Source organism: Lycorma delicatula, chromosome 3 (genome assembly GCF_047948215.1).
Source record: "Lycorma delicatula isolate Av1 chromosome 3, ASM4794821v1, whole genome shotgun sequence".
NCBI classification, from domain to species: Eukaryota; Metazoa; Arthropoda; class Insecta; order Hemiptera; family Fulgoridae; genus Lycorma; species Lycorma delicatula.
The window spans coordinates 14,251,582-14,265,299 of NC_134457.1; the positions used below are offsets into that span (position 1 = coordinate 14,251,582).

The 13,718-nt window shown below is 29.8% G+C and overlaps 1 protein-coding gene across 4 annotated transcripts in view; it reads right to left on the minus strand.

The window, feature by feature from the left end:
* Myb (proto-oncogene like protein Myb) overlaps positions 1 to 13,718 on the minus strand; it is a 176,870-nt gene that overhangs the window by 29,012 nt on the left and 134,140 nt on the right. For 3 of the 4 annotated variants that reach the window (XM_075359436.1, XM_075359437.1, XM_075359435.1), the window contains exons 11-12: positions 12,965 to 13,075; positions 1,959 to 2,144 (exon numbers count right to left, since the gene is read on the minus strand). In XM_075359436.1, coding sequence (XP_075215551.1) covers positions 1,959 to 2,144; positions 12,965 to 13,075 — 297 coding nt within the window. Of the gene's footprint in view, positions 1 to 1,958; positions 2,145 to 7,652; positions 8,197 to 12,964; positions 13,076 to 13,718 lie in introns of those variants that run through there. The other variant, XM_075359438.1, reaches the window with a different exon arrangement.

Consider the following 13,718-nt stretch of genomic DNA (forward strand, 5'->3'; position numbering starts at 1 on the left):
CCAAGAAGTGCAAATGAACATTTATGATAAAGAACTTAATGATAAGGATGATTTGACTAAAAAAAAAAAAAAAAAACAAAAAAACAGAAGAATTTGAGAAAACTGACACTTCACCTTGTCACAATTGTTTTTTTTTTTTGTTTCTTGGTGTTTCATAATTTTTGTTTATGAAATTTTCAGGACTGAAAAATTGGGCTAAAAAAATTGTGTGCAAGATGGGTGCCGAATATGTTTACTGACACACACACACACTATCTATCCCTTGGGATTTTTTTTTCACATGACAATGTCCCGCCACACAAGGCAAATCAGACAATTAAGTGATAAGAGAAATTTCATTGGAATTTTTTTAATCATCCACTCTATATCCCTGATTAAGCTCCTAGTGATTACTTTCTTTTTCTTCACCTTAAACAGCAGCTTGCATCACAAAGGTTTGACGATGATGACAAATTGAAAAATGGTGTTACTGCATGATTTAAGTGACTGGAGGTGGAATTTCTTGAAGAAGTAATGATGAAACTAGTGAAACACTATGAAAAATGTGTTGAAGGCATTTATGTAGAAAAGTATTAAATAAATGTAATTTTCATGTGTAATTAATAGTTTGTTAATATTTTTCAGTTTTATTTTTATTTAAAACGGACAATACTTTAAGAATATGCCTCATATACTGTTAATTACAAAAATAATAACTTATAAAATTAAAAAAAAATGTTTTTTTTAAATCAAAATGTTTTAAAATAAATAACATATAAAGAAGGTATTAAGTAAATAAATATCAATTAACAATATTTTTTTTACTTTATTTTAGGAAACAAAATATATATGGTTATTATTTATAATTAGTAGTTTTCTTTTACTGCAGTACATTCAATCAATACAATAAACTTAACGTTTTCAATTTGCTTTTGTTAAAAGATATCTATTTATCAAATGGAATCTAGCAATTTCAATTAGCTGCAGTGTCTTAACACTAAGCTATCCTACATGCATCACAGTAACTAATTTTAAAATAACTGCTTCAGAGTAAGAAGTGAATAATACTTTTATTCTAAATTTACTTACACTGTAATGAAAGTAAATACTTAAGAATTCCAGAAGAATAAGTTCTGGTGCTCTTCTGTGAAATCATTACAACAAGAAATGCATATATTACAGAAAAGATAATCAAACAAATGAATCAATAGCTGAACTGCGTTGAAATGTTACAGTGTCATAAAAAAAACACCATCTATCTCTACCAATCTTTTTTTTAATAAATTTTTAAATCTTTGAAACTTCCGAGATACTGAAATAATCTACGGACTTTTCCCTTTTTCACACTAGCAATAATAAATAAAAGCTATTTTAATTATTTTACATAAAATAATTTCACATTTCACAAACTTTTTATTTTTCTGACAATTCTTTTTTTTTAATAAAAATACAATTGATTAAGTGATATATAGCCTAAGTGTGAGGAGAGTAGGAAGTAGGGAAAGAAGATCAGTGTGCAGATTTGTGATACAGGCAAGGATCTTCAGTTTTAACCTTATGGAAGACAATATCATACAAAAATGACAACAAATAAATCTTGTCAACTAAAGTAGGAAAATTTTTTTTTTAATTTCAAAATTACAGAAATGTTTTAGAAGAAAAATTTTATTTTAACCAGAGAGTGAGGGAAGTTAAAGTCATCATCTAACTACTTTTTTACTCACTTCTACTTCATTATTTATACTAGTATTTTTCACTCTCATTAGTCACATTTATTGATATTTTATATTTAAGAACAATACATACACACACATCATCACATGCATATGCACATGCCCATACACACACACACACACACACACACACACAAAATGGCTGTATGTAACAAATTTTTTCATGATTCAACTGGTTGTTTAAAAGTAATTCATTTTTTTTTTTTTTAAATAGTTATTTTTATATTTTTAACTAATATTACTCACAGGTGTTTCGGAAATACTGGGTGAAAAATCTATAGATGGCGATGATGTCAAATGGCTGCCAGGTGTACTCCATGTAGGTGCCAAAGATTTTCTTACTTTCTTATGTGGTAGAGTATTTTCTTTACCACAATGGGGTAAAAATGTTTTTCTTTTTACAGAGAAATAGCCACTATCTTGCAACAATTCCTACAAAATAAATATAAATTAAAAATTTTTACGACTACAATTTTTTTATCTCAATTATTTATTGTATGGTGGTTTATACATTACAGTTGAGTTTGGGAAGACGCATACAAAAAATAACAAAACACAATTTTAGAACAAACAAACAGAAAGAAAAGATAAAGACAAACAATTTATAAATAAAAATGATTTAACTATAACTAAGAATTTTTTTTAAGTTACAGGAATAAATTGACAAAAGTAAATAATAATGAGATAAATAATGACACGAATAAAAAAATTACCTTGACATAATGAAAAACAAAATAATAAACTATCCTACCAGAAATAAATCCTAGCGTATAAGAATAAAATCAATCATCCTATATTCTAACTAGGAAAACACTGCAAAACTGAAATACCCATATTTATTAAGAAAGCTCACAGTTTTTTTAAAGTACTGATAATAAAATTAAAAACATCTTTAAACTTATTGTTTACACTAAGTAAATAAAATTTCCACCCAAGTGGAATGCATAGTATAATACAATAATAAAATGAACATCTAATGCCTTTTACATAGATTAAAAGTTTTTCAAATGATGAAATTCTTATATTAACAATAAAATTCAATAAATAATTAAATACTGCTGCAAGGATGGAATTTGCTAGAATATTTATTAAAATAAAACTGTACATAGTAATCAAATTACCATTCAGTGAATGGTTTAAGAGTTCTGAATAAATATGTATGACGAGATTATTCTGTCTATTATCAAATGATTCTGATATCACTATTAAAAATCTTTCTTTCAATTTAATAACCACTTCTGGTTCCTGCAAATTCCATATAACCCTTCGTTTATAACTCATGTATGACAAATATTTTTTAAATGAACAATCCAATAATATTTAACCAAACCTTCCTCTTTACCCAGTATCACAATTTAAACAAATTCTAAGGAAACTCTGTCTGAGGTGTTATATTCAGTAACTTAATCCAACAGCTAAATGATAATTTAATTATATAATATTTTAATTTAATAGTTGCCACTTCAGATTACACTACTTCATGGCTGATAAAATATTAATAGATTTAAATGTTATAACCTCTAGTTGTTCCTAGTACCACAGTAAGTTTCAATTTCACCGTAATTACTGATTTAACACTAACAAATAGCTTCATCGTGGCTCCCAAATTCTGCTTTAGATCTAAATAAAAATTTTTTATTACATCAGATGCACATGATGCCTTACTTATACCTTTACTACACGAAATAAACCTTAATGTTAAAACAATACTCCAAATACATAATGTATTAACAACCTCAAGGAGTTGATTTCCATAAATAGAATTTTTACACTTACTATTTAATGTGTGTTTTTAGACAAAACAATATTATTTATGAGTAATCATTAAACATGATAATAAAACCCGAATAAATATTAATAAAACCTGGTAATAATGCAATATTTAATTAGTACTTTAAAGTCTTTTTTAACACTCACTTAACTATAAGTAAACAAAATTGTCATAAAGCAAACAATGTTGCCGAGGAGTCACCTTGCGAAAATCCCCTATATATAACAGATATATTAAATTACCAATAAATTCTGTCTGTTTACGCCATGCGTAAAGTTCCGTTATTTCCAATGAATTCAAAACTAGGGTTGGGTCATATTGTTTGTTACAGGCATGGTAAATTTTACTATGTTTCCTATTTTGGGCTTGTCATTTGTACCTGTTTGATTATTTGTTCTCGTGTTCGACAATTCTGGTGCCGGCCAGACTGTCTGCTTCCGTCATCATTAGTGACCGCGTGTATTCATTTCTCAAATTATTTTTGGCTACCCTTTTCACACACCTGTTATTCATTCGTTCCCATACTAATACATGCACACATCTCTTGTTTTTTACACACACTCTCTCCTGTCCACTACCTGGGTTTGGTTTCCCCCTCTTTTCTTTCACGCCATCTTTTCGGCAGAGTAGATCCAACATTCCTCCTGTACAGTCGCCTATGGCCATTCTCTCTCAAACTTTGTGACAATATTTTCATCGCATTCATACCCGCATAAACGTTGCGGTATTTCTCTGTCGAAATATTCTCTAGCTCTACTCGGCAGTGTCTCGTAATTTCACCGATCTCAATGTTTTGTTTTGCCTCGTTTCTTCGTTAAGTTATTCTTCAAATTCTACATTACGTCTCTGTGGAAAGTGTTTCAATCACTACAAACTGCCAATTCTATCGACGCCGAATCTTCTCGAGCTGCGGATTATTATTCATCAATGCAGAATCTCCAAACTCGTCGCTACATATCTGAGATGCTACGTATTATTCTACCACTAAACCACGTCACACCCCTGTATTCCTGATACACCAGTGCGGACTACGCCCAGGATTACTGTATGTATTCATTCATTTACCTTCATTCATGAGTTCGTATCTTGATATTATTTTTGTGCTACAGACAAGTTCAATTTTCATTATTTATTACGTTAAAAAGTTATTTTATCATTAAAATTTGTGGAACATTCAGTTCATCATACCTTATGCCTTTCGATTTCAAGTTTAGTTTAAAAAACCATTTATTCACTTAAGTGCAATCATGATAGGTGGCTTACCTATTTTACATGTATAATTATTACGATTTGTCATTGTAATTAACTCTATAATTTATTTTTGTAACTTGTTGTTAATCGCCGAAATTAATTCTTTGCTACTCATACACTGTATTCATAATACTTCTCGTAAATTAACCTAAAGCAAATTACTCCTGATGTGCAGGTATGTTTTAGGACTTTGTAATTTTTATATTTTCAAGAATGCTTATTTATCAAAATTAACTCTATTTATATTATTACTTATTTTAATGTGATTATATTGTAATTAACGCCTTTTATACTGAAATTATTGTAATTTATTTTTTCTAAGCTAATGACATCTGTTCATTGCTAATTTTTCAATATTACAGCACATGTCAGTAATGTAATAGTTTTCCAGTCATACTATGTTTATTGATGTTTTGTTTTTCTAAGTATATAGTTGAAAATAAGGTGTTTTATGTTCTCTTGTTTTCAGGCTTTGTCACAGTGTGTATTTAAAAAATGTATATTATATACATAATGTATTAGTATATAAAATTAATGTATAGTGTATTGTATTAATGTATAGTGTATTTTATGTATGTATTAATGTATAGTGTATTATAAATGTATATGTATTTTTTCATTTAACATCTTTATTCATATGTTGATTTCATAATTTCTTTTTATGTTTTAAGGTTATGATTCTAACATAAGTTCATTTGTTTTATTTTCAATTAAAGTCCAATTTCTTTTGGCAAATACTAGCTGTGTGTTTTTTGTTAACTTTACCCAACACTGTCATTATTGAATTAAATTTTTAATGTAACCTTTCTGTAATAATTATAGAATGACATAATCAATTTTCTACTAATATCAAACAGATATAGTTTACACCATATCTGAAATATACCAAGCTCAAATGAGAAGGTTTGCATAAAAGACTAATTAACAAGAAAACCATATAGATTATTCATTTATAATTACAAAATTACAATTTTTATTTATGTTGACTATCAGCCATTACTTGGATGATTGATTTATTTTTTATACAGGGTGATTAAAAAAAAATGGGAAATTTAAAAAATTAAATAATGTTAATGAAAAATTTTTTTTAGAAAATGAATTTTATTTCATGTAATTGTACAAATGTTGCCATTTTAGGATACATACATTTTAGTTTATTATTTAAAGATGACATCTTGCAGGTGACCTCCTCTTCTACGTAAACACTCACAAAGTCTCTTCGTTAAATTGTTCATGGTTTGACGTAACATCTCAACTGGAATTTCCGCAATTGCTTCTTGGATTTTTGCCTTCAGTTCTTCCGTTGTAGCCGGTCTACTGTGGAACACTTTGCTTTTAAGGTGACCCCACAAAAAGTAATTGCAAGCTGAGAGATCAGGCGATCTGGGAGGCCATCTAATGTCACCATTTCGTGAAATGACACGTTGTCCAAACAATCGGCATACAGCTGCCATCGATATTCGTGCAGTATGTGACATTGCTCCGTCTTGTTGAAACCAGCCTGTGTTAAGAATGCTGCGTAGGATTTTCTTGTGCCCAGTATCTAAAATTTTTCTTGTTAAAAATCCACTGAGGTGGAAATGCGCTTCGTCTGACATCCACAGTTCGTGAACAAACTCTTCGTTATCATTTATCTTCTGAAGCATTACATTACAGAATTGTGCATCGTTTGGTTTCAGTTCCTGGACGATTTGCAACTTGTACGGATGGAATTGCAAGTCCTTCACTAACATTCTTTGAACATTTAAACTATGCGATTGTAAAGATGCTGAGAGACGACGGACTGACCGATGTGGACTTCGTGTGACAGCATTTGTAAAGCTTGAACATTCTGTGGTGTACGGATGGTTCGCTCACGGCCTGGAGGTTTCTTTTTCATTGCCGAAGCAGTTACCTCAAAATTAGATATCCATGATTTAATTGCATGTGCTGATGGAACACGGTCGTGCCGTCCCAGATTAAAATGACGGCGAAATTCCCTACGCGCTCCCTCCACACTGTCATTGTTTTTGTAAAATGCTTTGATAGCAAATGCACGTTGCACACCACTCCAAGGATCCATGACAACTAAATGGCAGGTTAGGTTAGAGAGGCTGGCGCCACTTATCAAGTGGTACCAATCGCCCACAGCTACCAACACAACTTTCAAAATTTCCCGTTTCTTTGAATCACCATGAATAATCTAAATAAACTGTAGAATATTTATTATAAAAATCAACATTAAGATCAGACTTAAAAGTAAAATATGTTTCAAAAGAAAATATGAAATCCGCAGTAGAAAGAAATAGTAAATCACTAGTCTCATAAAGAAATGTTTGACGGGTTCCTAAAAAAAAAGCTGTAACATCATTTCCTTTACCATGTTTCTTAAGAACATGGTACTTCCTTTATCATTAAGTTGCATTCAACTTCTGTGAAACACAACAAATCTTCCAGGGAACTCCCCCAACCTTTACTTCTAATATCTTTTGCTTTTCCACTGGGTTTATTCCTGAATGAAAACCAGACTGAGATGAATCTGTTTCAGCTGCCTTATAGTAATTCTATTCTGAATCAACAAACCTTTTTTAGCCGATCTCATTCTTACCAGATCTTTTGAAAAACAACATACTGCTGAAGCTGTAGACTTCTAATTAACAAAATCTTTAATAAACTTTAAACCAAACAAGCTGTAAACAACCATCTTTTTGAAGCTGCTTGTCTTCATTAACGGTTTTGATTTTTAAGGTGACATGAACTCAAGACAACTCTATTCGCCAACAAAAATCCAAGATCTGATAAAAATAATTTTATTTTCAACTTAATTAACTCAGAAATTGAATTTTATTAAAAGTTCTTTAAAACTTTACAATAATAGGCTATTCGGCAGCGTGAAAATAACATAATAATTATTGATATCCGCATAGATTATGGGGTTAAGTGATTTGCATTAATCTGACTAAAAAATTATGGATTATTTATCCAAAAAAAAAAAACCCTGAAAAAACTTAATTATTTTTTTAGCTGGCGCCATGTAATTGAAAATGGTCTGGATTGGCTGAATCTATGATAACATCACACATCAGTATATATGTCTGTCATTGATTGCCATTCCTTTGCGTCATGCAATTTTGAAACTGTTACTATAATATCGAGTGATATTGTGATATTTTATGATTTCCATATTACATTTTTGTATTCTATCCGATCATGAAGAGCAACTTTGTGAAATGAAGCCATCATATGGGCTTTACTTATGACAACTTCTTGCACAGTTGCAGTTGGCTGAATGTCTTCACATTCTTGAATGAGTTGGGTTTTTTGCTGTTTGACAAATGCAGGTCGAGAAGTACCAGCATCACATATTCTTTTCCTGAGATCTTGCTTGCAATAAAATTTAGAAGGCAAAACTCCATCTACCATGATAATTCTTTGGTTGAATCCCATTTTGTACTGACAGTAGTTTGCCATGTCTTTCTCCATCTGTAATAAAATCATTTGGAAAATCATCATTGTAATAAAATCGATCCGCAGGAAAATCATTAGATAAGTTATTTTAAAAACATAGACACATTTTTTAAAAGTGAATTATCTATCTAGTCAAGTAAATATTTATGACACAGAGTGTTAAAATAAGCAAATATTTTCATATTTATGATTATTAATCTCACTATAAAAAAAATTAACTACAATGGTTTTAATAAATTTTTATTTGAATGGATATATCATGTTTAGTTGTTATCAGCAGTAAGTATCCACTTACTGCTGAAAACATACAACAAACATATGTGCATACAACATATCCATGTCGTATGTAAAAAGGATTAGTAATTTTTAAAGCAAGAGTTAAATTTGTATGTATAATTTTAATGGAGCAAGATTTTTATGAAACAGGCCTATAATTTTGTCTTCATTAATCACAATGAAGATGTTGTTTTAGCTAGCTTATTGTTTATTACACAAGTTACTGCTTTAATGAAGCAATATTTTTTGGATTGAACTTATTTTGGAGATTAGAATTCTGTTGATTTTGGCTAAAAGTGTGGGGGGCAAAAATTTGTTCATAAAATTATAAAGTTTATATTTAAAAATGTTTTTGTTACTTTCAATAACTTACATCCTACTTTTAATTATGGCAAAAAGTGTATAGATTGAGATTAAACTAACATGATTTAACTGTTTCTTCTGAATTTGTTAAATTAAGAATATTCTAACCTAGGGGGTTGTTCTAGTGGTAAAATGATAGTAAATAAACTGATTTTGAAGTTGAAATTTCTCAGGTTAAATCCTAATAAAGATAATTGCTTTTATTTGAATTTGAATACTAGATAGTGGATACCATTGTTCTTTGGTGGTTGGGTTTCAGTTAACCATTTGTGTCAGGAATGGTTGGCCTGAGTTTGATCAAGAGTACACATTTATTGGTACAGTTACATTACACTGATAAGTTGCTAATGATTTTTAATTATTGATAGGACTAAAAAATTAAAAAAATAATTCTTGAGATTAGAAAATATACTGGTCATTTTCCATGATCTCCATATTAACATATTTTACATATTATAAAATAACATGATCTTGGGTTAAACTGAGAGCGGTAGTGCACCTAAATGACCAGTTGGGCCAGACTTGAAACTCCCCTTAGGTAAGACAACACTGAATTCTAACTTCAAACAGATTGGTAAAATAGATCATCCATAATCTAAATATTATGTCTTTACAACAAGATACTCATTAATAATAATATGTTTACTTACATCAAAGCGGCTGGTCTTCACAGAAGAAAACATATGAATTATCCACCAGGATGATATCATCAGGATTTCTGCGAGCAAATTGTTACCACTTTTTGTGCATTTTGGGATTTTTTGGAACACATACAAATAGTTTTTCCAGTGTCTTATTGATGAATTTGTGCATGCTGGCACTACACACCATTTCTAACTCATTTTCTTGGGTAAATCAAAGTAAAAAATAACACACAGCAGAATGCTAAATCAACTTGTGACCTGATGTTTATTTACTGATATGTGATGTCACTGAAGCCAGTGCGATGTCATATTGCTCAAAGTAGCGTTTTGATGGCTTATTTAAATAGTACATTTTTATTTCCTATTTTTTTGAAGAAATACATAAAAGAATTAAAAGTAACCTTTTTTGTAGGCTCGATAAACACCACTAAATAGTCTGAGATGGTTTTCAGAAACCAGTCAAATAGCCTATTATAGGGGTTAGCCTTTGATAGATGTTTTTTATGAAATCCAATTTAAACTGAATACCAATGATGATGATACACATTTATTTTCTTTCAAACAAATTTTATTATTTAGAAACACTGGATATCTTTACATAATTATGAGTCAATTGATGGAACGATTGTGTTAGCTTCTCAGATTAGCAACTTCAGCCTTCAGTTTCTTATTTTAATTTTTTAAATAATCAGATTCACAATTAACTTTTTCTAATTGTCTTTGATATAAATTAATGTATTATTTTTATTTCCTCATAAAAACTGTTTTGTTTTCATCTAAGCTAATATATAGACATAGCTAATACATAGATATAGACAATCAGCCCCCACTACCTTTGTCTTGCACAAAGGTAAACTTTGTGTCTTGCACAAACCTATAAACACTGTACAACACTTAATTTCATGGAGTAAATTTCATAAAGAAAAGTATAGGAAAAGTCACAGCAAATTCTTAACACAATATAGAGCTAAATACAGTACAACCTTCTCCAGTAAGATCTCGACTCAAATATTCTTCACAATAAAAATTAAATGTAATCAAGGTAATTGCAGTTCATTAGAAGGCATTTTTTTTTATTTCTATCACTTTAAGCTCAGGGTTATTTACTTATTTATGAAATACATATTTTTCAGCTTTAGGTAAAATATGAACCTATATACCAGCAGTTAAAATGCTTACTGAATAATGCTTTAAATTTACTAAAATAATTTATATTTTACAAATACCATAAGCTTTTGCCGAAATTACATGAGGCAATTCAATTCGGCAGGGTTAGTGGTTAATTACTAATTAAGTTGGCCAGTTAATTATTACTTAGCTTATTTGGCTTCTAGATTAGCTTGTCTTAGTTTAAATTCCCAACTAAGTTTTGAATTTTTCCAAAAATTTTTTAATTTTTCTTATCTTCACCACTGAAGTATATATGAAAGCATATCAAAGATCTTAATAATTAATAATAAATTACACAAATGTTAAGAAAACATAATGTGAAACCAGAGGTTACTCTTCTTTTGGGAACCTTTCATTTGAAACCTTATTAATAAATGATTAAAAATGAGGAAAACTAGATTTTTAAACTTATCATGTTGCATACTGAAATACCACTTCCATCACTGCTTATTAAATAAGTACAGATGTATGACGGATGTTCAATAATTAACAAGACAAACTGATGTAGAGAAAAAACGGTTCATTCAATGACATGAAACTTTTTGAGGGTCAAGTTGGCAAACTTGTGAACACATCTAATCAGCTGTTGGATCATAAATAATCTAAATATAACCTCTTTTGTTGATTTCAGAATGTCGCTTTGCTTGAAACGTGTATGCCAGAAAAGCAACCTTCAGTGATAAAATGTTTGCTATCAGAAGATGTGAACCTGCGGAAATTTATTCAATAACGTTTAAAATGTATGGTGAAAAGTATTTAAACTACAGTAATGTGTGTAAGTGGGTGGAATAGTTTAATTCAGGCAGAACAAGTATGACTGATCTCCACTGCTCTGGAAGACCAGTTGAAGTTTTGACTACCGCACTGCAAAATTGCATAAATGATCTTATTTGCAAAATCAAGCGAGTCAAAATTTCCCAAATTAATAGTTTGTGTAATAACATGCTCCAACAGAAAGTGAGACCCGCAATAAGATGAAAACATCAGGGTGCTCCTTCAAAAGGTGTGATTCTCTTGCATGATGTGTGTCCCCACATCGCTCAGTTAACGGGAGAAACCACTGAGAAGTGTTGCCACATTCTCCTTACAGCCCAGATCTTGCCCCGTTCAATTTTTAATTTTTTGACTTGCTCAAGGACTTTTTCATGGCAAGAAGTTTGATGACAATGAAGCTATCAAAAAAGTGGTATACGAATGGTTTATCCAGCAAGGTAAAGAATTCTACGCTGTGGAATCAGAAACTCACAGAATAGTAGGACAAGTGTTTGAATGTTGCTGAAGAATATGTTGAAAAGTAGTAAAAGTTTCATTGTCATTGAATAAATCGTTTTTTCTCTTCATCAATTTGTCTTGTTAGTTATTGAATGTCCCTCGTAAGATACTATTTAAATAAATTTAATATTACAGCACATAAATTATTACATTTAATGCACAACAATTAAATTTATTAAAACAATTAACCGATCCTAAAAAAGGAAACTGGGAGAAATACCTCAATTGCTGTTGATGGTATTTATTAAATTACTTAATTAAAAATTTAATTATTTCATTTACTTTTTTTATAACTGCTTCTTCTATTTTGAATTTTAAAATAAACAGATAAATCAGTCTACTCTTAATCAATGTGTATTATATACAAGTGAAATAAGAAAATAAATATTTTCTGTTCACTTATGAAGGTGAACAGAACATGTTCACCTAACATGTTTTTACATTTAATGAATTGGTTTCTCCAACTCCCAGTTTTCACTTTTATTCTTGTCATACATTATTTCAATCTATAATAATCAATAACAATTTTAACTACCACATACCAAATACTTTACCTCACCAGTCTCCCAAGCTTTCATAATAATAACTTGTATGGATCTTCAATTTTCCAAATTCATGGATTGTGTTTGTTAATATGAACATAAAAAGCCATATAGACTTTAGTAAATTTTCCTACAATAAGAGTTGCAACTACTAATATAAATAGTGTACATGGCAAAGTATAAGGATAAAATCATTTGGAATACTGGATTGGAGATAAAGGAAAACAATTCAGTAGACAAAAAATTAATGGACTGAAGTGCTTGTTATGAAAGCAGATGAAAAAGGTAAAATATAACCTGATATAATTCAAAGGAGAAATGTGTTCAAGGAAAACTTGTTAAAGAAAGAGGAATTTAACAGAAATTAAAGGAAATGGAAATTATCAAATGTTAGTTGAAGGAAGTTACAAGGAAAAAATTGAATATGAAAAATTGCTATATAAGGGACCCGTTCAAAAACATCTATGATGAAACAATGCAACTGAAAAATGTAAATAGATGAATAAGTTAACTTACATGAGACTGAGTTCTTGAGTTATCGGTCTCATAACGAGAATCGGATGATAACTCTTGTTCCCTTTTCATAAGCTCTGTAATATCTTCCACCAAACGTGTGGGTGTCTGGGGCTGTAAATAAGAATAACAACTGTGTCATTCATACTATTTTCATCTATCATCAATTAGTATACTCAATTTTCATAACCTGTGTTGCTGAGAATTTTTATACTGATGCAACTGTAGATTAAGGAAAAATGCTACAGAAATGTTTAAATCAAGAATTCCTCACAGATTTGGTAGTATTTTGACCATCAACAAAAGTAACTCTTCAAAATAACGTTTTTAATAGTCTAAACAGAAAATTATAATCTTCCTTCAATCTGTATTTGAAACAGATATGAGAGGTCATAATGGCATAATATATGAAATACTGAAAAGACTGATGGATTCTAGAGGAGAATGAAGTGTGCCAACCAATCATCAGATTAAAGAAAATCAAGAAAAGTGGTCAAATAACACTTCTGTCCTTTTGTTTCACACTTCCATGGTTTCTTGCAAAATCTGACAGCAGAAAAAACAGGCGGAAATTCTCAGAGAGAAGAAATCAATATTTTCTGCAATCTGAATTTTATAAAAAAATAAAAGAATTAATAAATAAAAAAAGAATAAATAAATAAAAACTATACATTTTTTAAATGACAAACCGGAACTGAATTTTATAAATAAAATCTTTTTAATAATGCAAAGGGCCATCTTCACTGAAGGTCGGTCA